Source organism: Aspergillus novofumigatus, assembly GCF_002847465.1.
Source record: "Aspergillus novofumigatus IBT 16806 chromosome Unknown P174scaffold_4, whole genome shotgun sequence".
NCBI lineage: Eukaryota > Fungi > Ascomycota > Eurotiomycetes > Eurotiales > Aspergillaceae > Aspergillus > Aspergillus novofumigatus.
The window spans coordinates 1,655,134-1,680,592 of NW_020194277.1; the positions used below are offsets into that span (position 1 = coordinate 1,655,134).

At 49.8% G+C, this 25,459-nt stretch overlaps 10 protein-coding genes across 10 annotated transcripts; 4 read left to right on the forward strand and 6 right to left on the reverse strand.

Moving 5' to 3' along the window:
* Positions 1-220: 220 nt before the first annotated feature.
* On the forward strand, positions 221-1,906 carry end3 (cytoskeletal adaptor protein SagA). Its single transcript, XM_024824102.1, has 3 exons — positions 221-550; positions 646-880; positions 957-1,906. The coding sequence occupies exons 1-3, from the start codon at positions 311-313 to the stop codon at positions 1,694-1,696; spliced, it is 1,215 nt and encodes a 404-aa protein (XP_024682658.1). The 5' UTR covers positions 221-310; the 3' UTR covers positions 1,697-1,906.
* P174DRAFT_441342 (putative SNF2 family helicase/ATPase PasG) lies at positions 1,837-5,213 on the reverse strand. Its single transcript, XM_024827288.1, has 4 exons — positions 4,682-5,213; positions 3,766-4,611; positions 2,967-3,708; positions 1,837-2,906 (listed from the first exon to the last, which is right to left on the reverse strand). Exons 1-4 carry the CDS (start codon positions 4,832-4,834, stop codon positions 2,041-2,043), a joined length of 2,607 nt encoding a protein of 868 aa, XP_024682659.1. The 5' UTR covers positions 4,835-5,213; the 3' UTR covers positions 1,837-2,040.
* A 490-nt stretch (positions 5,214-5,703) lies between these two features.
* Positions 5,704-7,173, reverse strand: P174DRAFT_503861 (thioesterase family protein; the record flags this gene model as incomplete). Its single annotated transcript, XM_024831181.1, has 3 exons — positions 6,893-7,173; positions 6,680-6,838; positions 5,704-6,656 (listed from the first exon to the last, which is right to left on the reverse strand). Exons 2-3 carry the CDS (start codon positions 6,816-6,818, stop codon positions 5,704-5,706), a joined length of 1,092 nt encoding a protein of 363 aa, XP_024682660.1. The 5' UTR covers positions 6,819-6,838; positions 6,893-7,173.
* A 2,260-nt stretch (positions 7,174-9,433) lies between these two features.
* Positions 9,434-10,488, reverse strand: P174DRAFT_503862 (uncharacterized protein; the record flags this gene model as incomplete). Its single annotated transcript, XM_024831182.1, has 2 exons — positions 9,434-10,172; positions 10,463-10,488. 2 exons carry the CDS (start codon positions 10,486-10,488, stop codon positions 9,578-9,580), a joined length of 621 nt encoding a protein of 206 aa, XP_024682661.1. The 3' UTR covers positions 9,434-9,577.
* A 342-nt stretch (positions 10,489-10,830) lies between these two features.
* Positions 10,831-11,654, forward strand: P174DRAFT_420626 (uncharacterized protein; the record flags this gene model as incomplete). Its single annotated transcript, XM_024824878.1, has 3 exons — positions 10,831-10,938; positions 10,995-11,280; positions 11,353-11,654. The coding sequence occupies 3 exons, from the start codon at positions 10,831-10,833 to the stop codon at positions 11,652-11,654; spliced, it is 696 nt and encodes a 231-aa protein (XP_024682662.1).
* Positions 11,655-13,207: 1,553 nt separating this feature from the next.
* Positions 13,208-14,805, reverse strand: P174DRAFT_441343 (mitochondrial K+-H+ exchange-related family protein). The gene is made up of 3 exons (XM_024827289.1): positions 13,929-14,805; positions 13,818-13,873; positions 13,208-13,765 (listed from the first exon to the last, which is right to left on the reverse strand). Exons 1-3 carry the CDS (start codon positions 14,363-14,365, stop codon positions 13,425-13,427), a joined length of 834 nt encoding a protein of 277 aa, XP_024682663.1. The 5' UTR covers positions 14,366-14,805; the 3' UTR covers positions 13,208-13,424.
* A 144-nt stretch (positions 14,806-14,949) lies between these two features.
* P174DRAFT_420628 (phospholipase D regulator) lies at positions 14,950-16,213 on the forward strand (the record flags this gene model as incomplete). The annotated part of the gene is made up of 3 exons (XM_024824879.1): positions 14,950-15,214; positions 15,274-16,132; positions 16,189-16,213. 3 exons carry the CDS (start codon positions 14,950-14,952, stop codon positions 16,211-16,213), a joined length of 1,149 nt encoding a protein of 382 aa, XP_024682664.1.
* A 119-nt stretch (positions 16,214-16,332) lies between these two features.
* Positions 16,333-17,053, reverse strand: P174DRAFT_503865 (cupin domain-containing protein; the record flags this gene model as incomplete). Its single annotated transcript, XM_024831183.1, has 2 exons — positions 16,333-16,824; positions 16,863-17,053. The coding sequence occupies 2 exons, from the start codon at positions 17,051-17,053 to the stop codon at positions 16,518-16,520; spliced, it is 498 nt and encodes a 165-aa protein (XP_024682665.1). The 3' UTR covers positions 16,333-16,517.
* Positions 17,054-18,311: 1,258 nt separating this feature from the next.
* Positions 18,312-20,948, forward strand: culA (cullin culA). Its single transcript, XM_024827290.1, has 6 exons — positions 18,312-18,363; positions 18,461-18,477; positions 18,541-18,661; positions 18,686-20,287; positions 20,341-20,582; positions 20,639-20,948. The coding sequence occupies exons 3-6, from the start codon at positions 18,655-18,657 to the stop codon at positions 20,825-20,827; spliced, it is 2,040 nt and encodes a 679-aa protein (XP_024682666.1). The 5' UTR covers positions 18,312-18,363; positions 18,461-18,477; positions 18,541-18,654; the 3' UTR covers positions 20,828-20,948.
* Positions 20,949-21,704: 756 nt separating this feature from the next.
* P174DRAFT_370172 (putative Avl9 protein) lies at positions 21,705-24,578 on the reverse strand (the record flags this gene model as incomplete). The annotated part of the gene is made up of 10 exons (XM_024822321.1): positions 21,705-22,937; positions 22,994-23,131; positions 23,182-23,222; positions 23,273-23,444; positions 23,492-23,571; positions 23,629-23,692; positions 23,750-23,777; positions 23,875-24,117; positions 24,198-24,302; positions 24,517-24,578. The coding sequence occupies 10 exons, from the start codon at positions 24,576-24,578 to the stop codon at positions 21,705-21,707; spliced, it is 2,166 nt and encodes a 721-aa protein (XP_024682667.1).
* Positions 24,579-25,459: the final 881 nt, after the last annotated feature.

The window sequence follows — 25,459 nt, forward strand, 5'->3', positions numbered from 1 at the left end:
GTAGAAGACCAGAGTTATAGTATTGTACAAGTACAACAGCGTCAGCGTGTCCTTGATAGGCGAACATACATCACGTGACAATACTTCTCATAGAGTCTCACGTGCCCCGGTAGTTACGTAGCGTACCTTTCCCCTGACGGAATGGAAGTTGTTCCGGATGCCCCATCGGAGCCACTGCGGGATGCCCGAAAGGGTAACGGGGGTCTCATCATCATCACACCTTCAATACGCCGTAGAGGATTCCCAATATCCGGATACCGGATATATTCAATTGCAATATTTACAGTACCGGCGACTACTTACTTCCACCATGTCAAACAAGAAGATCGAACAGTGGGAAATTGAGCGGTACTGGGAGATCTTCTCCTCATTGGCAAATGGCCATCCGCGTCTAAATAGCTCCCAAGCGGCCTCGGTGCTCAGGAACAGTCGGCTTAGCGATGATCAGCTTGAGAAAGTATGGGATTTGGCGGATGTTGACGGCGATGGAGAGCTGGACTTTGAGGAGTTTTGCGTTGCTATGCGATTAGTCTTCGACCTTGTCAATGGGGTAAGTCACCGATACCAATCTTTCGTTGCGCTTTGTTGTGAACTGTCTTGCGCAGTACGAACTACGATCATCCACTAACTGGGCTCACTGGGCAGGAATTACAAGCAGTCCCTCGAGTATTGCCCGACTGGCTCGTTCCCGAGACCAAAGCCCACCTCGTCCAAGCTGGCCGTGCGCTGAGCGATCGCCCAGAGCAATTCGAGCGCATAGAAGACGAAGACGACACACCAGGCTTGAAGGACGGCTTCGACTGGTACATGAGACCCTCCGACAAATCGAAATACGAAGAGATCTATTCCGCCAACCGTAACCACCGTGGCGAGATTACATGTACGTACACTTTACTGTCCCGCTGCTAGTCGCACTCACCCCCGTAACATCCATTCAAGGCTAATGCCGGCTACAGTTGAATCACTACAAGGCTTGTACGACTCCCTCGACGTCCCGGATGCCGATATCCGCTCCGCATGGAACCTAGTCAACCCCTCTGCCTCCCCCGCAATCAACAAAGACGCCACCCTTGCCTTCCTGCACATCCTCAACTACCGGCACGAGGGCTTCCGTATCCCGCGCACCATCCCCGCCTCGCTCCGCGCCTCGTTCGAGAACAACAAGATCGACTACCAAGTCGACAACGCCCGCCCCGCACAAAGGTGGGGCGCCGACGGGGACACAGAGACCCCAACAGGGCGCAAGGCCAAGTTCGGCGACACTTATCTGAGCCGCTTGGGCGTGGGCGGCAAGGGCTCCTACACGCCCAAGGGCACAGACTTCAGCGACACAATCCAGGACGAGGAATGGGAGAAGGTGCGTCTGCGGCGCGAGCTCTCGGAGCTGCAGGCCAAGCTTGATGCCGCCAACAAGGCCTCCGAAGGGCGCAGGGATCGGCCGCGGAACGACGGCCGGCCATCCTGGACCCTCATCAAGAAGGAGGCGCTTCAGCTTCTGGAATACAAAGAGCGTGAGCTCCGGGAGCTGCGAGAAGGCACGGGGAGAGCCAAGGCGGGTCAGGATCTGGAGCGGTTACGGGAGGACATCAGGACCGTTGGGGAGCAAGTTGAGGGGTTGAAGAGCCATCTCGCGCAGCGGAAAGAAGTCCTTGCAGATTTAAGGAGTCAGATTGAGGAGGAAAGGGCACGGCGGTAATAGCCTCATTCTGGTCGTTTTTTTCCCTACTGCTGGATAGTACCTGACTTTCTCTCTTTGCATGCTTGCCGGCGGGTTATTTTTGTATTTGTGGCCAATTCATCATGTACAGCCATTCTTTGGCGAGGAGCATAGGCGCTAAATGGATGATTCTCTTTTATTCTCGTCGTTATGTAAGGGGTGGACCAAGTCCTATCAGCAAGTATTAGGACCTAGTTTCTAACTGTTGTACATCAAATGATATCCTTTTCACCAACGCCAACGCCTAGACATATCCATCTGTCATAACGCCTGTTTACACGGAACAGATTCACCCCCAAGCCCAGGCAATCATCCAGAAAAATCTAACTCCCAGTAATTTGAGCCATGAGGGAGTTCCCCTCTTTCTCCGTCTCAACAGCCTTGAACGCACGCCCGGTCTGATCCAGGCCCTTCTCGGCACGCGCATACGCCTCCTCGCTGCGATCGGTCAAAATATCCAGATCTTTTTGCGACAGGAGCGCGGACGGGTCCGCACCCGTCTCGAAGCGCTCGAATTCGTCTTCGCCGAGAGCCTTCTTGAGCTCTTCTACGTCGCTGTGACTCACTGAGCTCGAGTCCAGGAGGCTTCTGAACTTGCCCTTTTGGATGACGAGGCGTTCGAGACGGCGCTTCGAGTCCGCTTTCTCGAGGAGAGTTTGTTCGACGGTTCCTTTGGTTGCGAGTCTATACACGATTACGGGTTTGGTCTGGCCAATCCGGTGCGCGCGGTCTTGGGCTTGGAGATCTTGCTGGGGGTTCCAGTCCGAGTCGTAGAGGATTACCGTGTCGGCGGCGACAAGGTTAATCCCCTGGCCTCCTGCTCGGGTGCTCAGCAGGAAGATCTTATAGCCCGGGTCTGAGTTGAAGGCTTTGATTTGGGCTTGACGGTCTGTCTGGCTGATGGCGCCGTCAATGCGGCAGCAGTTCCAGCCGCGGAGCTGGATGGCCCAATCTTGAAGAATGTCGAGCTGTGTTTTGAACTGGGAGAATATGAGGATCTTGTGCCCCTTCTTCAGGAGACAAGGCACGAGGCGGTCCAGGAGGAGCATCTTGCCCGATGCGGTGACAAGAGTCTCGTCGATGGCGGACGGGTCGTCGCTCCATGGCCAGTAGAAATTATGCGGAGAGTTACAGGCGAGACGGGCTTGCATGACCGGATTCTGCAATTTCTTCTGAGCAATTTCTTTCTCTGCGTAGGTTCGTTAGCACCAGCCAGTAGCCACTAAGTTAAAGACAGCCATATACATACTAGCAAGCTTGATAGTATTTGCTCTTTCGATTTCCTCTTGCTCAGTATTGATAGGGCTCTGTCGTATATCCAAATCGTCTTCCAAGCCTTGCTCAAGGCGGCGTAGTTGCGCATTAAATTCGCGGTCACTCAACTCTTTGTAATTTTGAGGGGCCCTACGCCTGCGGGTTGAGCTAGCCACACTGGCTGGAGTCGAATCTCTGCTGGATTTGAGGCTCTTGTTGGGGGTTGAAGAGTTACTACTGTCGGCACTGCGCTTTAGGCTCGCCGAACGGGACAGTCTCTCATTCTTGGCCATGAGTCGTTCTGCGGCTTTATCCTCGAGATATTGACGTCCAGTACCATTAAGAATCTCACGGTACAAATCCTTTTGCTCCGCTGTGAGAGGGGCATAGAGAATGTATTCGCGTTTCTTGGGTAAGGCAGTCTCCACGTCGGTCTTAACCCGCCGCAGAAGGAAGGGCTTCAGAATTGAATGCATGGTGGAGACAAGTGTGCGTTTCCGACGTTCTATGACATCCGTCTGCCCATTGCTATCGAGCATTGAGGAAAAGTCGAACCAGCTCTGGAAACTGTTGAGGTCGTTGAAGATTTCCGGCAGCAAAAAGTGCAACAGTGACCACAGCTCGGTAATGTTGTTCTGTAGTGGTGTACCAGTGATCAGCAGTCGGTTTGCCGAGTTGTACGAGAGAAGCTCCTTAATGAGCTTGCAGTTCATATTCTTCAGGCGGTGACCTTCGTCCTGATCTCGGGTTAGAGATGTACTCCACTTTCCCGTGGATAGTAGCGCAGAACTTACAACAATGATATATCGCCATTGGTATTGCGCAAGGAACTTTCGATCGTTCATACAGATCTCATAGGACGTGCAAACGACCGGAAAATCTGCACTCTTTTGGTCCTTTAGCTTCATCAAGTTCCTGCGGATCGCGGCACGTTCGTCTTTGGAGCCATGGTACAAGACTGTCTTGATGCTCGGCGTCCATCTCGCGAACTCATCTACCCAGTTGCTGACTGTGCTCAACGGAGCCGCAATCATAAAAGGTCCGGAGACGTTCTTCTCCTTGAAGAAAGCAATCAACGAGATTGCCTGGACTGTTTTCCCAAGGCCCATCTCGTCGGCCAGAATTCCACACAAGCCATTCATCCAAAGCGACTTGAGCCACTCCAGTCCTTCCAACTGGTACTTGCGCATTCTTCCTCCAGTAACAAGCTCCGGTTGCTGGGTGGCGACAAGATCTTGCCCACCCAGAGCACTGGGATTGGCCTCATACTCGTCCGCAGCATGTTCTAGGGCTTCCTGCACCGTCGGTTTGTCTTCGGGGTCCTCCATGTCCGCTTTCTTGAAATAGCTTGCAATGCTGTTACCGTTCGACGCAGAAGCACCCTTCTTGCCTCTGCCTCTTCTCGACCTTGTGGCTGTCTTTTCATCTGGTTGCTCGCTAACAGCAGGTGTTGTCTCATCTGCGGAAGGCTGCTTCGCCCTCGCGCGGGTTTCTCGCCTCCCAACTGAGCCTGCGGAAGTTGCCTTCTTTTGATCTTCTGTCGGCTTTTGCTGTTGTTGTTGCTGCTGCTGTCTTGCCGCTTCAAGCCGGGCCTCTTCCTGCTGCTTCTTCATCTTGTCCGCCATAATCGCCACAAAGACCTACGGTAGCAACCAAACAGTCAGTGTTTCATCCCATAGTAAAGATAGCATAAGATAGAGGAAAACATACCTCACTTGTATTCAAAAGGTGCATCAGAGCCTTCGATTTGGCATCCATCTCCTCGACGTCCTCCACCTGCTCCGGCTTTCCATTTTCAACCCCGGACATAGGGCTACCCTGCTCCAGCTCATCCATGGCAGGATTCAACTCTTGATCGACCATATTCGTTAGTCGTTTCAGAGAAAGAACACTGTGGTAGAGTTTTGCCGCTCAGGGGTATCTTCGTAGGTATCTGTGGGTGTTGACTGGAGTAGCTGCACCAGACATGTCCTTCCTCTCTGTTTGAACTCAATGCGTTGCTCCTTTAATTATTGTTTGCTTTGTAGAGCTCAAATTGGATCAAAGTGGCGCTATAGCACCGGTCTTGAGACAGCAATCTTGTCTTCTTTTGCTCTATCAGAGGTCTCGTTTGCCTCAATATTATATAATCCAAGATGGGAGACACAAAGAACACAAGAAAAGGCCAGTTCTTGCGTAGGAATGCCCGACGCAATGCTTGTTCCCTTTTGACGCGAGTGTTCTTGCTGTCTAGGCTGCAGGACGCGGGTTTTCGCGTTTGCGCACAGACCAGTTTTTGATTGCTTGACACACCGCCCTTAATACTTTATGCGGAGATGATCCACGATCCGCCTATTACCATGCATCGATCGAGCAGCCTCCATCTGCAAGGTCTAGACCGGATTCTTTCGATCCGACCTTCAACAATTCCATCTGGTTAATATGTCCCTTTCACGGATGACGGTAAGGAAGGACAAATAGTCGCCATGATACACTTTAACACCCCCTACCCCTCTCTTTGTTGCACTAGTGTGTCTTGAACTTGGGATCTTGACAAACAACCAAGCAGATACCCTTTGTCTGATCAAATTAGTCATTGAATGACTTCTGTCTCAATGCCATGCTGGTTACATCGACTTGAATACATTCTAGCTCTTTTCTATACCTCGCTTCTGAACAACTTGCGCTTGAATATGCGGAAGCTCATAATCTATTCCTCTATCTATTACTAGTACTCAAGGTACTCCGACAGTCTATAAGTTCTCGGAATTAGCCCTTCCTTTTGTGTTCCGAGAGGCATTCACCACAAGTGCCACTTGCGTGCTAAGAGCTATCAGCTCGCCTTGCGGATCGAGAATGACAACATCCAAGTCAGCGCGGCTACCACGAAGCATTCTGGTAACCACGCGCGATTGTAGCCATTCCACGCCTTCGGGAGGAATCCTGGTTTTCAGATCAATGTTCAATGTCACCGTGGGGTACCAAAACGCCCCTTTGTCATGAGCGTTTCCTTGGAGGTCGCCTTCCTGGACCCCCTCCATGGCAAGTAGCCGGCTTGTTTCCATTGCACCCATCCTGTCAAGCGCCGCAGGAAACATATCCGCCAGGAACATAACCGCTTCGTTCGACCAGCGCGCTACTGTTTTTCCACCGGGAATGAATCTTGCCCATTGATCGACAACTTGCTTCTGCCGACGCTCGAGCGTCATCGGCCCTTGGGGGCGTGGTGCGTAGATCTCTAGATGTTGTGGTGCGGTCACGACAGGAGGTGGACGAGGTAACCGCATCCACGCGCCATCCGTTCCGTTCGCTGCCAACGCTTCTAGATTGACCGAGCCATTTGCTAGGGAGCCGGATACCGGAGGTGGGGAGAGCCCCCAGGTGCCTTTGCAGATCGGGCCCTCCTCCATGTCCGGGGGGCTGACGGTGATATATCCGACGACTTTCACTTCGAGGTCATTCTTGTCACCCGCTGTGCCAGGCCTGTCCGGTCGCTGAGACAGTGTGACATGGATCGTACTTATCCGTGCTCCTATCTTGATATCCTGTACTCTTAAGATTGCGGGCCCCACGACTGTTCGTCGGAGGAACGACAACTGCATTCCGATGGGTTCTGGTGTGCTTTGGAACTGATTACACTTGGTCTCTCTAAAGTACACCGTGGCTAGTCGGTAGAGCACACTTGTAGTATAACCTCCATGAGGCACTGTCAGGCAGGTTAGAAGAGACCATCAATATGCCTCGGGGGCTTGAACTTGCCGCTCAAGATGCACCACTGGGGGTCCAGATAAGCCGAGTATGTGTGTGAGTCGATCGGCGTGACAGTGATTGCCTTTTCGAACTCCGCTGAATGGCAAGGCCCTGCCATGTTTCTGTCGCAGCCTGTAACTGTATCAAGGAAATGTTATTCGCCTTCCCAGCATGGAGCTCCGTGAAACTTACCACGTAGAAATTTAGAATGCCGGGTCCGATTACGACCTGCGGGGTTTCATGGTTTCAAAGATCATGGAGAGTAGCCACTAATTTATTTTCTCGCCGTGCGCGTGATAAAAGGAGCTACTGGTTTTGATTTTGGAACCATTCGGGCCTCGGCCGGAAAACAGTTGAGTGCGACTTGGCCGTTGATCATGTATGCCATGCGCTCTGTACCATTTCAAAGATAATTGACCCAAATTTAGAGGCCCTGCCCTCCATTGTTGCAACATGGAATATCAATATCTGCTCCTTATTTCAGCGCAAAGTCCTCATACATGATGAGTGTTTGAAGAAAAGACGATCACTAATCATGACTCGCCATCTTATCAAATCTTATCTAGCCTCGGATCTCAGCCATGTGCTTTGTCCCTGTTCGAAACTAGGAAGACCACCGTTGATCATTTTGCAGTAGAATAGACAGAGTGTTTCCGAAGGATTCTGCTGGCTTTGCTGTCTGTGGTCTAGGTGAATTTCTGTTCAATGCTACTAATCTTGCTCTCATCCAGAGATTCACCTGGAGCATATGGTTTGCATTCTATCCTCCAAATAGAGAAGCAGAAGTGAATACCCCTCTAGGAAGCATGGGTCTCTTACTACTGTAGCCATAAATACCTGTAGTTTTTGTTGAGTCTTGATTCAGATCTAGATTACTGTCAATACCACATTTATATTGCCTGCTCTATTCACTCTATGCCACCTTCCCTCCAAGGCGAGCTCATTCATTATACTCTTATTTCATCAACTTCGACTTACTTCTTTCTTACAATCCACCCGCTTATTTGACTGAATTTTTCTAGGTAGATTCTACAACTCCTGATTATAGAACCTTAAACAAAGAATAAAGGCCTCAGCATGAAGTGCATCATGAGTATGCTAGTACAGTGTCTATACTGATCTAAGACTGGGACAGTGAAGTTATAATCTCTCAAAGGGTTAGTGTCCGAATAATACCTGTGACTATTACCAGCGAGGTACTTACCTCAGCAGATGCAGATACTAGACGGTGGGAGAATATGCTCAGGCTTATAAAGAGCTAGTTTATCTGAAGACTATATGAAGTGGTGGAGCAAGTTCACAAACATGCAAATTAGGGATACCAGAATTGCCATTCGCGACTCACTAAATGTGGTCACCAAGGAGATTAGGGCTTGGAAATGGCAGCTTGTCCCTCTGAATATTCTAAGACCTGTCACAAGGCAAGCAATCGATCTGCTACGCCAGTAACCCAAAGATGGTGACTATGCAAGTGTCCCGGAAAGCAAGGTCCTTGAGACAGACAACTTCCATAGCTACTAATACGGCCTCGCTCAGCAGCCCAGCGAGGTCAATGCTGTGCTATGGCTAATCCAGACCCTGCTGTGAAGTGATAGGGAGCTCTAGGTATGCACTCCCATAACCCACCGAAGCCACCCATCCCGGCGCAGCGCCCCGATATGCCAGAAGATCATCTAGCAGTACTTGTCTGGTTGTTATCAGCTCGACTGCGTCAACAGGACCATCAAGCCGGTAAGTATTCCTTGATCGAGTGTATCCTGTGCCTTGCTAATTTCGCCTGGCATCCAAGTATTATACCCCGTTGACCTTCCATGACGAGTACCGGGCCGCGGGTGTTCAGGACTATGAAGGCGCCGTAACTAGCACCTGGAATCTCGTACTCAACCATTATTTTGATTGGAGTAATGATTTTGTCCACGGGACAGAGGACAAAGTCCAAGGCGCATATGAGCAGCTACTTATGGGTAGTTCGGCCGAAACCAGCTAGGCGGGTGATGTGGCCAGGACACACAGACGACTGCGATCCGAGAGGGTGCCTGTGTGGCTTCGGTTAACTCACAACAAAGAGCAGGAAGTAACGCCCACTGAACACATCCCCGCCCTTCGGGGCCATCCTCGCACGAAGACTCTACGCAGATCCAGAAGTCGAAACTGAGCTCAGTCCTCCTTGCCGAAGACTGAGAAGCAGCCTGGAGACACATTATCCAATGGAGATCTGCCGCAGCTGAGTCCATAAAGCTTAGCCTGAGCATTCTTGGTCACATCACGCACGCGCAATCTCAGAAGTGCTTCTGTGCAAGCCTCACCCCGTTCTTCTCAACAGATTTTCAATGAGATTGTTTACAAGACTCCGAAAATCAAAGACTTTACCGGACTTATCTACGAAGACATCAATTCGGAGGATGGTTCATTGCTCTGTAAGTCACTAGTAGACGAGAGATGAGGACGCTAAACTGAACAACACAAAAAGATCAGAAAGCAAAAAACATACAATAGCCGGGATTCGCTGGTGGTCAGGCACCCAACTGACCAGCTGGCGTTGGACTGAACGGTTAATAGCATCAGACACAAGCTATAGAAACACTGAGTACGTAGTATCAGACTGTAATGCGATGTGAGCATGTTATTACTTGATCCTACGGCTATGTAGGTATTCTGATGATGATTTTGACGTGGAAGTAACGATTGGTATGGACCAAGGAGCTTCATGGCGTGTCTTTCCAGTCTGCTTTGCTAGACCATAACTCATAACGACATAACCTTGCATGTCTGTAGTAGAATGTGCGCCCAGAGATCAGCGCAAACCACACAAGGCCAATCAGATCACAAGTGAATCAGCAGGCAGAAGAGTCTGCCAACCCCTAAGAGCCTCGCGAGTTATAGCGTTGCCCCGTCCAAACATTCAAATAGGAATATATTCGTGTACACATCATCTCCAGTTGTGGGCGACTTCCATCCCAGGCACTTCCAGTGGTCCGCCGACTTCCATCCCACCAGCACACCAAAAGCAGCAACTTCATCCACGTGGTTGACGCCATGCATATATTCGCGACCCCGGGAGCGCTGCGCCGCGATGTAGGATTCCGGAATCTCATCAATGGTGAAAGTCACCGATTCCCTGGCCAGCTGAAATGCGCGAGAAAGGTCCAAAGACAGTTCAATCGTATCGAGGTAATGAAGGGCTCCGATGCACACAATGTGATCCACGGGGTCCACCCACTCTGTCAATACATGCTGTATGGGGCCAACAAGGACGCGCTCATACCAGCCGTGATGAAGGCATTCCGTCCCCATCTGTGGGGATAAATCAACTCCAATAAATCTGGTGGAAGAACTGCGATGATCTCCAGAGGTCACTCCCTGGGCTTCGCCTTTCAATCTTGCGAAAAGTCCCGTTCCGCAGGCGAGATCCAATAGTACCCCGTCGTAGTTGTACTTGGTCGCAATCTTCCTGACATTGTCATGGTAGATCCTGTGTGTCACGGCGTCGTATTTTGGAGAAGACTATTGTCGGCAAGTGTTTTTCCGATGATCTCGTTCACATCGTGATCGACATCGAGGATCAGCCATTGTGGGTCCTTCAGCTAAGCCATGTTTCTATAGTTCCCCACTACCTACGTACCTTACAGTAGTACTTTGTTTAACCGCCGATCATTTCACCATAACAGAAGGTGAGGCAGGTACCTAAAGCTTGTATCGGCGTGAAGAAACAGCTAATCCGGAGTACAGCGCTCGAGACCATTCTCAACTGGATCCACGTACGTGTGCAAACTATCAAGCCCCCACATAGTATACATAAGTTCATAACACTAAGGTAGGTAAGGTAGGTAGCCGGGAACCCCGATCTCGATTGGTGGTCCCGGGTAAGTGGAACAGGGATCGGCTCCAGCTGTGATAGATCATCGACAATGGCTTTAGCTGCAGTATTTTCCTTTTGTGATTATGCCGACTAACGAGATCCTGTCTACCTTAGCTTCAACGGGGTTAATGATAATGATGCCATGCCATGCCGTCCATGGGTCGAGTCGATGAATAGTACCTAGGTATCTATATCGACCCTCTTCCACCCCTCATTCTGGTCAATCCGCAAGTTTGTAACCCCCTCCATCTTAGTTTGAGGACTATTCAAGATGAGGATCTGTATCCTGCAAACCGCCTTCACCAACCCTCATGCAGCGGAGGAGTGTAGTCCTGTCCATGATCCAGGCAACTTCACTGATCAACACACGTTCGATCACGTATGGATTCACAAACACACAGCCAAGGAGCAGATAGACGGGGGGCGGTCTCCAAGGGCTATGATTTCTACTTCAACTTCATGTGGGGGCAGCATGAGGACGACCTTTCTGGAATTGACGCGTGCAAATACTTTGAGAGCCTAGGCCTGCCCTCCGTTGGCCAGCGCAGCGAGGTTCTTGAGCGGTCCAAGAACGACTTGTACAAGGATGCCCGCGCGCTCGGCTATCCCCGCGTCCCTGGGACAACACCTCCGGACTCGGATTCGGATTCTGCATCCAGCAATATTCAGACACCCTCCTCGTCCTCCTCCTCATCATCACCTGAACCATACTCCCTAACTGGTATCGAGCTGTCCCAGGGAAGGGCCAAAAAATGCTGACAAACCGGCGTCTACGAGAAGGTCCACCACGGAGCCGTACAGGCCATTCTCCCGACGCTGGGCCCGTTCGACCACATTCTCAATTTGTCGGTGTTGTACTTTTTGTCTCCGGTCGATTTCTCCCTTACTATGGTCCGGTCGTTCCAGCTCGCCCGGAAGAGTCTGGTCGGGTGGATCGATGAAATTCCCGAGACTTACATGGCGAAGCTCCTGGAGATGGGACCACCCCATTCGCATATGATCGGGTTTAACCAATTGGAAGACATGGAGAAGATGTTCTGCAATCTGCCGCCGCCGGGATGGAAGCTCGCCGAGAAGTTCCGGCAGTCTGAATAGCACTCGCCGGTCACTGGTGTCGAGGTATATGTGACGGTATATCATTTCCAGAGGGGGACGTCCTGGATCGGCTAGGGATTTGGTGAGATACCAGGCAAAAACGGTGCCAGTTGGAGAAAGTTACTGCCCTCGGTGATGAGGAGAAAGATGAAGAGAGTAAGGATATGTTTTTTGAGAGGGCTTAAATTTGGCATTGGAGGGTTGATGACTCGGCAGAAGAGCCGAGTGCTCGTCTGGTATAATATGTGAATCGCACATGCCTGGGATGTGTTTGAAATGTGTCGAGGGAGATGGATAGAGATTGTAGAGACCAGAAAGAGTGGGGGTTGTCGCTGTATCATCACCCTATTTGGAATCTAGAGGAACTGAGATAGTAAAAGGCCAAGAGTGAACAGGCAGGAGAACAATATAAAACGGAAGCAGTAACAAGAACCACCATCATCAGTCATAGGCCCTGCCAGCAGGACATTGCAGTGCCTGATATATCTATCCAATTAAGGCTTACGCAATGTAGCCTATCTCGAAACTTTTCCATGTAAGGGAATGACTTAGTGTTGAGGGGTTGCTGGTAATTCGCCATGTGATATTAACCGTTAGATCCCAAGCGATTGGGTGGATTGGATATGGATTCACCAACCAAGGGAGGTCAACCAGTAGACTAGGACTCTGGGCAACGGGCGGACGGCCCGCTTCCATGACCAGATCTGCTGCCATGTGCAACACCCTTTAAACTAGGGTCCAGTGACATGGTCTGACACCCCCCTTACCCAATTATGTAGGGGATAGTTATACAACGACTCTAGATAGGTTAGGCTTAACACCATGACTTTTAGTACTATTCAGTAGCGTATTTACTGCACATAGCATAGTATTAGGAGCAATGTAAGCAGACTGGAGGAGAGCTGCTTAGGGCATTCCTACCGAGCGAGAGGTCCTCTTCTAAGCTGCGAGATCCTAGTACGACTTCATTGTTTGGTAATGATAGATCTGTGCGCTGATCAGAAAGAACCGCTTGGTCTTCACCAAGCTTTTCGGGTTCTCCCAGATTTATGTTCGGAATCGAAAGAAACTATCATCCAAGTGAGGCAGTGGCTCGCGACAGGAGGGTCGCTGGTGGTTCGCCACGTGACACCTATATCACCTTAATAATACCGTAGTTATTACCTACTATCTTGCAGAGCCTCTTCCTTACTAGGAAACCCCTAGATACGGGGTAGATCACTGTGGTGATCTCCTATGGGATTACCTGCGAGATGCATTCTTAGTCATGCATGATTGTGGTTCCCCGTGATTTTATCATAGAACCATCGAAGATAGAGATATGCAGGCAGCAGGCTTCACATCCACCATCAAGGTCCATACGTTCTAGCTACCGACAATCGCCTCCAGCCTGCTTTCAGTTCACCCTACTCTAACCTATAGAAAGAGATGATCCATTAGATATATTTACCTGGCAGAATTCAGTATATATATAGACTTCAGTAGTTTATTTAATCTATTCAACATCTATTCTGTTATTGTCAGGTTATATATCGAGTCAAGCAGAAGGTTGTCTGTTGCAAACCCAGCTTCTGAATTCTGATTAAGTTAATTTTGATTAAGTCATAAAAAGCAGAATCATATAAATGTACTTGTTGTCAACGAGTCTCAGGAACAACCACTCAATTCAATGGTGCATTATAACTAGCAGAAGAGGAAATCGTGTAAGTCCGTAGTCTATACAGTTGTGTCATAAGTTCCTGCGGTCGCTTCGTTTCCATTCATATGCAGTCACGTCTTCTTCTCTTTCGAAGTGGCAGATTCTTGATCAGTTTTGGCAGCTTGATGTTGTGCCTTGAGACTTTCGCCGACTTGGAAGATAGCTCGTTCTGCTTCAAGTGCGAGTTCAGGCGCATCAAGGATGGAAGCCAGTTTCTTAGCGTCGGCCATATCGAGTAATAATCTGTCCTCGCTCCGCTCCACTTCTTCAACCATGCTTGAAGCGGACTTTTCGGAGTCACCGAGCACGCGGGCTACGCGTTTTGCGTATAGTTGCTCCAGCCCTGGAAACGAGATTGGGTTGAGCAAATCTTTCTCAACTAGGTATTCTAGATGCTTGGAACCATTCAAGGCTTCGATGTGTCAGCGAAGAAATGACTTTGCCTGAAGGATGGATGGGCGGACCTCGCCAATGCGACCAGCCTCGGTACGCAAGATAGAAGAAAGGGATATTAGGAACACTATGAAAACAGTCAGCGCCAACGTCATTTGTACTCGGCCAGGCACAAAGCATACACTGGAATCAACGCAACTGGAGCTGTGAACGGAGCTGCAATCAAACTCCACCACATTTTCTTGTGATGCAAGTCCTGTCTCTCTGTCGCTATTTTTCGGAGAATTGAGCGAAGGTTCTCTGCCTTGATCGCATTTCCGGGGAACAGAACGTCGACTTTCTTCGTCTCAGACGACTTATCGAGTCTCCTCTGGGCCTTGAGAGAAGGAACGCTTTTCAGGCCCCATTCTTCAAAAGGGATGCGCTGCTGGACCTTATTCCCCCAAGTCACAAGGTGTTTCTTCCAACCTTTATCAGCTTCCTCCCATTTAGCCCATGTTTCCGCGGCCTTGTTCGTGACGCGATCGAGTACCGAGAGCTCCTTGGCGATATCCCTGCTGAGGGGCCGAGAGTAGATCAATGCTCGTTGCGTCGAGATTGGCACCACGAAGAGTCGCATAGCGAAATTGCCAGGTGAATGATGGTAGATTATTTGTGCAACAGTGTTTAATCACTGTTGCTCGGGAGGAATTGTTCGTAAGTCAGGGGATTCGGGACGATTATCGATTGGCTTGACAGGACAACCGATCAAAGAGAGTCTGTAAAAGTAGCATACCTTTGGCCTCTTTGTAATTGCCCCCAAAGATATATTTTCTGTTGTCTGTGGCAAAAGAAGATTGTTGAAGAGAGGGCTTGTCCTTGTTGCTACTAGCTAACCTAGCAGGATTATTATGAGGAGACGTCATGTTCTCATAGCCTGAGATCTGATCCTCGGAACATCAAACGCTCGTCGCGGCTGTGTCCCCAACCTCTTCACTATTGTTGTGATGGGCTCCAGCCCTGCAGTAATTGTTTTTCCCCTACCTTCATTTTCTCTTCAATACACTCGTTTCAGAAATAAAAATTTCCGATAGCTGGGTCTTGGTACTGCGCCTCCTTTTACCACAGGGAATTTGAGGCGATGCAGACTGGATCCATCATCTTCCCGCAAACTCCGAGAGTCCGACGCATCCTCCCTGGGAACAATCGTTGCTTTGGTGGGCAATGGCACAGGATGTGCGCGATTCCCAACAGCAGCCTCTGAGACTTGAGCATGCCTTGGACGTCGGTATCGCAGAGAAATCTCCGCAGTCATTAGAACCGCCAACCCGTCTTACAAACGGACTCAAGAAAGACAAGCGCTCCGAAGACCCTCCACGCAATGGCACATCAGATGCGTCGGCTGGTGCCTCGCAATCTATAGAAAACGCCATCGCAGATATTGGTGGCAATAGTTTAGAACTCGGGAACAAATTACGCACATTACCTGGTAAATAGACATCGGCATTTCCAATGGGAGAGAGACTGACTGACTTGGCTCACGTCCAGCATGGATTCAATCTTATGAAACTGCGAACGATGAAGCCGAGGCGTCGGCTACAGCAAGACTCCTACCTCCGCAACCCGATGACGCCCTTGTTGCCCAACATAACCACTCCCCTTATGCGACAACGAGACCAGACTATACCGGAGAGCAAGGCTTTGACGAAGAGACTGGCTTTGGCCCACGTCGCGAATCCCGGTGGAAGTCTTTCTCGAAGGCAATTGCCTATCCACTAGAACCTGGCCTTGAAGAGAAGCTGGTAACACCTGAATGGCTGAATCAGAACCATACGGACTTCTCGCAACCATGGCGAGGGCAATTGGAGCCGAGTGAAGATACCGAGGATCCGCTCAAAATGAAGCGACGCAGACAGATCTGGTTCAAGCGCTTCCACAGCACTTTGTTGAAGAGCCCTATAGTACCTGTGATCTTTCGGCTCACCGTCTGGTGCTTCTCTCTTACTGCCCTTGCCCTTGGAGGGTCTATACAGCATCTCTCAGACAAGTACCAACACCCCCAAGGCCCGTCCGCCTTGATGGCTATTATCGTGGATGCGGTCGCGCTCGTCTATCTGGTGTACATCACATGGGACGAATACACGGCCAAACCACTGGGGCTACGCTCTCCGGCTGCAAAGGCCCGACTGATTCTCCTGGATATATTTTTTATAGTGTTCGACTCAGCGAACCTAAGTATAGCATTCGAATCATTATCCACGGTTAGTGGCGCGTGTAAGCTGGCAGAGATCAATCAGCAGATCTCCCAGAAGAATGATGCGATATGCGACAGGCAAATAGCACTTGCCTGTGTCCTGCTGGTTGCTCTGTTGGCTTGGCTCATGACTTTTTCAATAAGTGTTCTTAGGTAGGACACCACCATTAATCTCATAAATGTGCATTGCTGACGGCCTTCGTTACCAGACTCGTTGAGCGAGTTGCCCAGTGAAACTGTTTTTTTCAAATCGCTTTTGTGTTTGAGTGCTTTTGTCGACGAACTTTGCTACGCCCAGAGCTCCTTTTGCTCCCTGGATTCAACCTTTCTGTTCAATTTTGCTTGATATGTTTCCTTTGTTTGTGGCATCTAAGGTATTTTTTCTTAGTTCATTCTATCACGTTGGAACGTTAATTTCCTTGCTGGGACACTGCAGCCAACATGGATTATGGGACGTGGCGCTACACGGCGGAAAAATCAACGGTCTAACGCAACCAACGATCTGACCAGCTTTCTTTGACCCGCAATGCAATCAGCGTTAGACATGCAACACAGGGCCATCGTCCCCGAATAGAGGATCTTTATGGAACCAGCCCAAGTCTTTGATGCCCTTGACCTTGTCTTCCTCTCCTGACTGTCCATAACACATATCCCATTGCTTCTGCTTCGGATATGCGCCCACCATCTTGAACCGCTCCTCTTCAGTGTCGAGCTCATCCAACAAGCGGTGGCCAACACCTGCCGGGACGATGATCAGATCACCCTTTTCGACGATCGTGTCGAACCGATTCGGATTGCCTTCGCCGCCGAAGCAGAGACGTGCACGTCCTGAGACAACCCCAGAACTTCATGGGTCGTGCTGTGGAAGTGTGTCTGGCTATACATGCTGTACACCCATTGGGGAGTGACTTCTCCAACTTCCTCCAAGTGCGTGGTGAGCTGGTTGGGAGATGCGCTGAAGGCCTTGTGATAGATCATGAGAGGCTTTGATTGGATTGAGGTGTTTGGGATTCTTTCCCACTTGGGAATTTGGCGCGAGGTGACCTGGATTTCTGATGGGCTTTTGAAGGACATTGTACTATATTTTGAGGCTCACTGGTTAGACCAGCTCATAGATGACAGTTATGTTGAGCAAATTCCCTTCCAAATCACAGTCAAAGAGTAAGTGATTATGGTATTACAACCAAAGCAGAAGACATAAGCTCTCTCTTTCCATCGCAGGTATTTTAATTGTTGATAGAGGCCACACATGACGTCATCCCGGCTTACAAGTCCGTGATGCTATCAACTGTCTATCAGAAAACAATCCACGGTTCGAGTATTCTGGATGGCGCTGCTGCTCATGGAGTATTTGATTTTCATATGTATGTATATAGTATAGGTATAGGCAGCTACAGGAGAGCCCAGCTATCCAGTAAGCATGAGCCAGAAGCTGTACTAAATTTGAATAGTTCACAAAAGCCTCATCCGTGCCGCTAACACAGTTCGCAAAGATGCCTCGGTGATTTAACTTTTGATATTCGCCTCTCGATTCTAGAGATTCCCCTGTGCTTGATGCCTAAAAGTCTCTTTCGTCAGGTCAAATCTAGCTCTTCGAGCTGAAGTTGATAGATCAATGCCTAGCAGGCACCTAGCGTCGTAGCCTCGTACGCGCCTCAGCTCACTCACCGCCTGCCGCTAATGTAGCATCCCATCATCCCCACGCCTGCGACTCTCCACCATCGCCCAACGCCACGCCTGGTCTCTTTCTTCCTCTCTTCCTGAAAACGCGCGTTACCTGATTTTCTATCCCGGTGTCTTGCTCTTGATCGTGTTATCAAGTGCTTGTCAGTCGGTTCGTTCGGCCTGTCCCCCAGCTGTCTTTCACTACCCTCGTTCTTTTTGCCTCGTGCGCCGCCTTTCCTGAACGGTTCTCGCAAGGCATTACCGCCGGCGCTCTCACCGTCTGCCGCTGCAAGTTTCTTTAACGTCTCGAGGCTCAAACAGTGTCGTTTGGCGATCGAAGTGAGCATTCCAGTTCTGCCGATTTGATTTTCCTATTACTTCATATTTGCCCTTCCGGTAGTCGCCAACTGATCGCTTTGGACCGGTGACCGTTGTCTCATCTGCTGACCTTCACTGCTTCGTCATATCAAGATCGAACTCCTCCCATCTTCAAGCTCAAGGCAGCATTATGCCTCCTCTAATGCCCCAGACTCCTCACAAGGATGACCTTGACGAAACGTGAGTTCGCCTACACCGACACCTCGAGCTCCACCGCCTTTCGGATACACGTCATATGGCTATGACTCGGAATCTGGGCTAATTCAAGTAGATGGACATTCCTGGAGAAGGGTATTGACAGCGTTATGCTGAAGCTGGAGGAGGGTGTGGATATGAAAACTGTATGTCTCTGTCCTTATTTCCCACCAGTTTCTCGTCTCCATGGAGAGTGTGTTTTCTCTGTGTTACGATGCTGACAGTCGCGCCGTTCTGGTGTAGTACATGGCCCTGTACACGTATGTTCGAACTGAGGTTCCCATCTTCTCTTGGAACTGAGTTAACTAACCCCTGTGATTAAGCGCCGTACACAACTTTTGCACATCACAAAAGGCAGTCAGCAACGGGCAAGGATTACAGGCGCATCGTGGTGGTTTGTCTTTCGGTCCCCTATGCGGGTGGTATGTCGGCTTGTGATGGATTGTTCTGACGATTTTTCTACTCTAGCACACTTGTTGGGCGAGGAATTATACAAGCTACTAGGGGAGTACTTGTCACGCCACCTTGAGGCCGTGTACAGAGAGTCCCAAAGCCATACCGAAGAAGCCTTGTTAGGGTTTTACATTCGTGAATGGATTCGTTACACAACGGCCGCCAAATATGTCAACCACCTCTTCCGGTACCTGAACCGCCACTGGGTGAAGAGGGAGATCGACGAGGGCAAGAAGAATGTCTATGATGTGTACACTTTGCACCTCGTCAAATGGAAGGACGATTTCTTCATGAAGGTCCATGAGAAGGTCATGGAGGCCGTGTTGAATCTGATCGAAAAGCAACGAAACGGCGAGACCATCGAGCAGTCGCAAATCAAGAACATCGTAGATTCTTTTGTGTCTCTCGGTCTGGACGAGAATGATAGCACCAAGTCTACGCTGGAGGTTTACAGAGTATACTTCGAGAAACCCTTCATTGCTGCGACCAGAGTCTACTACGAGAATGAATCCCGCCAGTTCGTGGCCGAGAACAGCGTGGTAGAGTACATGAAGAAGGCGGAGGCTCGCCTTGACGAGGAGAAAGCCCGCGTGGGCCTGTATCTGCATCCAGATATCATGAAGCGTCTCACGGACACTTGCCTTGATGTCTTAGTCACAGCACATTCCGAATTATTGCGGGATGAATTCCAAGTTCTGCTAGACAATGAGCGCCAAGATGACCTAGCGCGCATGTATCGACTTTTGTCGCGAATCAAGGATGGGTTGGACCCTCTGCGGGCGAAGTTTGAGACTCATGTCAGAAAAGCGGGCTTGGCTGCAGTCGAGAAAGTTGCAGCGGAAGGCGAAGCGTTCGAACCAAAGATGTATGTGGATGCGCTCTTACAAGTCCACACCAGGTATCAAAACCTTGTCAATGAGGCTTTCAACGGTGAATCCGAGTTTGTGAGATCCTTGGATAACGCCTGCCGCGAGTTTGTCAACCGCAACAAGGTCTGCAAATCCAGTTCGACGAAATCGCCGGAGCTGCTGGCCCGATACACCGACTCTCTCTTGAAGAAGGGCTCAAAGGCTGCGGAGGAGTCTGAGTTGGAGGAGATGCTCGTACAGATCATGACCGTGTTCAAATACATCGAAGACAAGGACGTCTTCCAGAAATTTTACTCCAAGATGCTGGCTAAGCGGCTGGTACACGTCAGCTCGGTATCCGACGATGCGGAGACTAGCATGATCAGCAAACTGAAGGAAGCCTGCGGTTTCGAATACACCAACAAGTTGCAGCGGATGTTCCAGGACATTCAGATTTCGAAAGATCTCAATTCCAACTACAAGGATTGGCAGGATAAGGTCCTCGACGAAGACGATCGGAAGAAGCAGGTCGACGCGCACTTTCAAATTCTTGGAACTGGGTTCTGGCCCCTCAATCCACCTACAACCGGCTTTTCTGCACCACCCGAAATCGTCAAGACTTACGAGCGCTTCCAGAGTTTCTACTATGACAAACACAATGGTCGAAAGCTGACTTGGCTCTGGCAGCTGTGTAAGGGCGAAGTCAAAGCAAATTACATTAAGAACACGAAAGTTCCGTACACTTTCCAAGTGTCGACCTTCCAAATGGGTATCCTCCTCTTGTTCAACGAGAATGACACCTTGACCTACTCGGACATCCAGAAGGCTACCAGCCTCGCCCCGAAATTCTCGACCCCAATCTGGGAATCCTGCTTAAAGCGAAGGTGCTCCTTCCAAGCCCTGAAGGGGCCAAACCCGAACCTGGAACTTCATTCTCCCTGAATTACAACTTCAAGAACAAGAAGATCAAGGTGAATCTAAACATTCAGATCAAGTCAGAACAGAAGGTAGAGTCAGACGACACCCACAAGACAATAGAGGAGGACCGAAAATTACTCCTCCAGGTATGTTTTTCCCAATATCTCCCGCCGCCTCGTCCGCAACTAATCGAGCCATCCAGTCCGCCATCGTTCGCATCATGAAGTCCCGCAAGAAGATGAAGCACGTACAGCTCGTACAAGAGGTCATTCAGCAGGTCAAGTCCCGCTTTCCCCCCAAGGTGCAGGATATCAAAAAGAATATCGAAGCTCTCATGGAGAAGGACTATATAGAGCGGTTGGACGGGGATGAGATCGCTTACATCGCGTGATTTTATACCATTTGCTTGCCACAACCTTTTGCTTCTGCTCAACGCCTCATCTTAGCGCTGATATTTGTCTTTTTAATCATCCGGTTTCGCTTTGGCACAGGCTCCGGTTTCATCACTAGCAGGGACAAGAGATGTATTGCTTTCCTATAGCGAGGATATGACAATGATTACCCAACTGACCACGATTAAATAGACGGGTTGCTTCTTTGGTCTTCCGATCAATATGTTCTCCAGTAGGCACTAACTATTATGCCCAAAAAGGCGCACTAAAATACGAGACCAGGGTTTGGTAGGTATGGTTACAATTCCTCATTGGGCTATGAGGTTCATCACAGCTTCAGTATCCAATCATCACAAACTTTGTACAGTACAGCGAGCCAACCAACCAGAATAATGGTGAAGCAGAAACGCATATACAAGCAGGTGGCTTTGTTCATTAAATCCAAAAAGTAAGATGGTATCAATGCAAGTGTATGTAGGGGGTAAATTATCATCAATGTCAGCTCCGTTCTCTTGGGTATCCAAGCTTGCAGGAGGGCGAAAAGAAAAAGGAAAGGAGGAATAGTCATCTTTGCATGAATTGATAATTAAAGGGATGAAGCGCTCTGGTTAGAAGAGAGTTATGACGCAAATGCATTATGCTTGATAAACATCGATCTTCGAGCCGCCTTGTTGTCAATGCTCGAGAAGAGAATGCAGGGCTGAAGGGCAAGGTCTAGTTGGAATTCGAGGTCGATGTGCTGGGTGGTGCGGGTTCGGCGGAGGCGGACGGTGCTTTATCACTTGACGGATGAGAGGCTAATTCTTCTGCTAGCTTTTCGTCTGCAGGCTGTTGCTTCTCGACGATATCAGTACTTGCGGATGTCTCAGGCTCCTTTTAAACTGGAGATTGAGTAGAAGAATCACTGATTTTAGGCTGAGTTGACTGTGCAATGTCGTCTTCACCAACTGAGGTCCCTCGGGACAAGGGCGACTTTGGGTATGGATGACCCTGTTCGCTGCTGTCCGGGCTGCCTTCTTCTTTGGCGTTGGGGACTCCGAACTCCCCACTTTCCCGTCTCAGAAGGATATTGCTCCATCTCTTCCGTCGACTCCGGCTGCGTGAGAGGGTAGCTGATGAATCTTCACTTTGGCGTTGTTGCTGCATAGAGCGGCGTCGGCCTCTTTCCGAGTCATCACCTTCGACTATACTAGACAATGTAGGCGTGGAAGGAGAGGTGACAGAGGACGGAGACGATGGGGTCGCCTTCTTTTCCTGCCATTCTTTGCGTTTCTCGCTGGCCCACGAGCTCCATGAACTAAGATATGCGCCAGCTTTCTGACTCACTGCGTTGACGGATGCTTGCGCCTGTGCAATGTCCACAGCGGGGGCCTTTCGCCCACCAAACCAGGAGCCTGTGGCTGAAGTGACCGACGCTGTATCTAAGGACGGCCGAGGTTGGTCCATCGAAGATCGTTGCGACTGAAGAGCTCTCTCCTCATTCCGCTTCCGTTGTGCTTCCCGCATCGCCTCGATATCTGCCCAAAAACTGTTGAATGCAGCGCTGACTTTCTTCTGGCCGGTTGCGAGATGCCTGTTCAGAGCCTCGCGGCCCTCACGCACCCGTTCGTCCAGGTGAAGCTCCGCAACCTGTTGCGACAGCCGTCGCTGAACGTCCTCTATGGTGAGACCACCCGCGCAGGGATGACGAGGCTCAACGATTGAGAATAGAAGAGCATCGGACGTCAAGCGTTTAAATAAGGCGTAATTGGAGGTAGTTTGCCAGTGTGCCAGGAAATCCGGATTGAAATCCGACGCCGGATCGCCCTCGATATTGTATGCTTCCAACTGCGCCCTGCTCCTCTGACCTGATTCACCGCTACTGAAAGAGTGCAGCTCCTCGTGGTATTTCACGGAGGCCAGCAACGCAAGTAGATACTCCTCGAATTGGAGTCTGATGAATTCTTCGGAACCCATGTATCCGTGATCCTTTGGTCGCTCAGGATGCGATTCATCCCAAGTGTCGTTTATGATCTGCGTAAGGAGGTCAATCCAGCGCCTGTCGGCGGCGGAGAGGACCAGGGCGCTTCGAAGGGAGGGTGATGAGATAGTGATAACGTCCTCGTCAAGCTGAAATACGTCAGTATCCGAACAAGATGCTTCCTGGTGATAAAGTGACCGCTTACATTAATCAATATATCGCTATAACGATCTTTCTGTTGTAAAAGGAGCGAGTTCGTAGATCCAACAACGTACGACTTCGTCCCATGATCCGCCAGCAGATCCAGCTGCTGAAGTGGTGTATAAGGTCCGAACATGCTTCCCTAACGCAGTATTAGCGATGCTCGATCTCGTGTCCTGCGTAACAGCGAACCTTTCCAAATATCTGCAACGGCAAACCCATATATGCCAGCACTTTTATCTGTTAGTTTAGTTTACCATAAGAGTGGCGTATAGTCACATACAGGACGCTCTATCACTCGTCTTCAAGGAAGTTGGCTTCCCCACAGTCTGCGCATAGCTATCAGCGGCCGGATCAGCGCAATCCTGAAGGCTATTTATTAGGCCCGGGATTAGTGAGATAAGTGAGAACTGAATCATGCATAAACGCTCGCATCGTGAGCCGAAGAAGAGCATCTAAATAAGGTTAGATATGCCATACAAGCCGCATGATCATTGCATACCTTTGGCTGCAGAAGTAGAGCTTTGAACAACACAAGAGTCTGGTACTTGAACTCGTGTATCATCTCCCGCAGAGAGAGACCTTTCCACAAATTAGCTACCCATTCCGGTCTGCATCACGAAACAAGTCTGTTTTTACCAAGATTCTGATCTTTCGATGCTTCATTCTGTTCCCAGCTGATTATGAGTCCTTCACGAAATTTCTAGCGCATGCGTTAGCATGCTTGTGGTTTTCGACACAATGCGAGTATCAAGCCAACCTTCAGGATGTCGATGTCCGAGAAGTCCCTGTTATCACCGCACTCAATCAGCCCTGGCCCTTTTCAGCGAGGCGTCCAGCATCCCAAACCATCACTTAAGGCAAACATGGATATTGTCAACGTACCGCTGCGCGAACCAAGCCGAAGTCACGACAGAGAGCTTCTCCCTCAGTTGCCCCACGCTCTGAGGGGTATCCGTAATAACGACGACGGCCTTTTGCACAGTGGACCTAGTCACATCCGCAGGACGGTTGATAAGCAGGTTCGAGTCGAGCTGTCGTGAACAGGCGATTCCAAACAGAGATGTTGCCGGCGCCGTCTCGGTCTCCTTCTTGCGTAGGGTAAAGTATGAGAATTCCTCGGTGGATCTGGTACGCCGAAGACGTTGAGTCAATCGCAAGACTTCGCTTTGTAAGGGACAATGGGGAAGGGAAGGGTGGCTTCGTACGCATGCGCCCCGTCCGACAACGCCATGAACGGTAAAAGAGACCAGTCATTCTTTGTTACTATATCGATGTCCTCCTCTCCGATGCAGAGTTCGATTTCCGGGCCCCTATTATTTGTCGAAGATGAATTTTGTCAGCTGGCGGTGCCTTTCAACCATAAGAGAGTTTTCCAGAAGCATCAAACGTGAGATATAGGGGGAAAGGCGCAGACAATGCGCACTATGGAATTATCCTCGTCGCGTCCTTTGCCCCCTCACAGCTCTCCTCTTCAAGAGAACACGATACAAAGCGGACTCCATTGTGTTCCTTGAGACGACTCACCTCGCATGGTGGAAATCAATCACCATCACAATGGGGGCCTGGCGGCCTCGAACACCAGACATTCCGCCGAAGCGTCATGCAAAGCCGAGGGGCACACTGAGGACCAGGACGTTGACACGTCTGAAGCTATATCCTCTTTTGGAAGAATGCGAGCACCTCCGGAAGAAACGAGGAAGTGATGAAACGGTTTTTCACACGGAAGATAGAATACTGCAGTGATAAATGATACATGCAAAATGTGAGCGTTGTATACGTGCACCTTGACTGCTAAAGATATGCAACCAGGGGAGACGAATCACAGTCTGCAGGCGGGAGAGCGGTTATCGAGTCAGCGATGTGTATTTCGGCATAGCCCCGCCACGATTATCCAAGCTGTTGCTCCGGGGTAAATCGCTTCGTCTAACTACGTCAGAGGTATGCATTATTGCCGGCGCATTTTTACTGAACTCAATTCTCTACGTACGAAAAGTAAACACGATATCGATGTCGTATGACATTGGAACATTCTGTTCCGTGAACCAATATGAAATCAGATTGCATCCTGTGCCCTAACGGCTGCTGTAGGAATCTTCTCCGACCATCATCTCCAACTGGGCCAACGATCAACATCATAATTGTAATTAGACATTTCCATCCAACAGGGATTCATGAAACGTAACGGTGTGTATGTATATAAGAACAGACAATGGGACAGCTCTGTGTTGGAGACAATACTCAAGGAGTAAAGGTAAGAATGAACAATCTGAGTTCCCACGCCCTCCGGCTCTAACGACGCCAGGACGAAAAAAGTAGGAGGTTGAACAGCAGGTCGTGTACATACGCCCGCTTTTAAGGAAGAGAGAAACACAAAAATGAAAAGGATGAAGTAGGTTCAAATGGACAAATCGTAACCTCGTTCCCCGTCTACACAGACCAAAAGAAAATCGTCTCATTAAACAAAATT

Bases quoted from the DNA above. Each gene is read 5' to 3' on its own strand.
- P174DRAFT_441342 (XM_024827288.1), bottom strand. From the start codon at position 4,834: ATGGTCGATCAAGAGTTGAATCCTGCCATGGATGAGCTGGAGCAGGGT. The intron at 4,612-4,681 runs GTATGTTTTCCT...TTGCTACCGTAG, and splicing joins ACCTTTTGAATACAAGTGAG to GTCTTTGTGGCGATTATGGC. The intron at 3,709-3,765 runs GTAAGTTCTGCG...ACCCGAGATCAG, and splicing joins AATGGCGATATATCATTGTT to GACGAAGGTCACCGCCTGAA.
- culA (XM_024827290.1), top strand. The intron at 20,288-20,340 runs GTATCCTCCTCT...TCGGACATCCAG, and splicing joins AGTGTCGACCTTCCAAATGG to AAGGCTACCAGCCTCGCCCC. The intron at 20,583-20,638 runs GTATGTTTTTCC...CGAGCCATCCAG, and splicing joins ACCGAAAATTACTCCTCCAG to TCCGCCATCGTTCGCATCAT.
- end3 (XM_024824102.1), top strand. From the start codon at position 311: ATGTCAAACAAGAAGATCGAACAGTGGGAAATTGAGCGGTACTGGGAG. The intron at 551-645 runs GTAAGTCACCGA...CTCACTGGGCAG, and splicing joins TCTTCGACCTTGTCAATGGG to GAATTACAAGCAGTCCCTCG. The intron at 881-956 runs GTACGTACACTT...TGCCGGCTACAG, and splicing joins CCACCGTGGCGAGATTACAT to TTGAATCACTACAAGGCTTG.
- P174DRAFT_441343 (XM_024827289.1), bottom strand. From the start codon at position 14,365: ATGCGACTCTTCGTGGTGCCAATCTCGACGCAACGAGCATTGATCTAC. The intron at 13,874-13,928 runs GTATGCTTTGTG...CTGTTTTCATAG, and splicing joins CCAGTTGCGTTGATTCCAGT to TGTTCCTAATATCCCTTTCT. The intron at 13,766-13,817 runs GTCCGCCCATCC...GACACATCGAAG, and splicing joins AGGCTGGTCGCATTGGCGAG to CCTTGAATGGTTCCAAGCAT.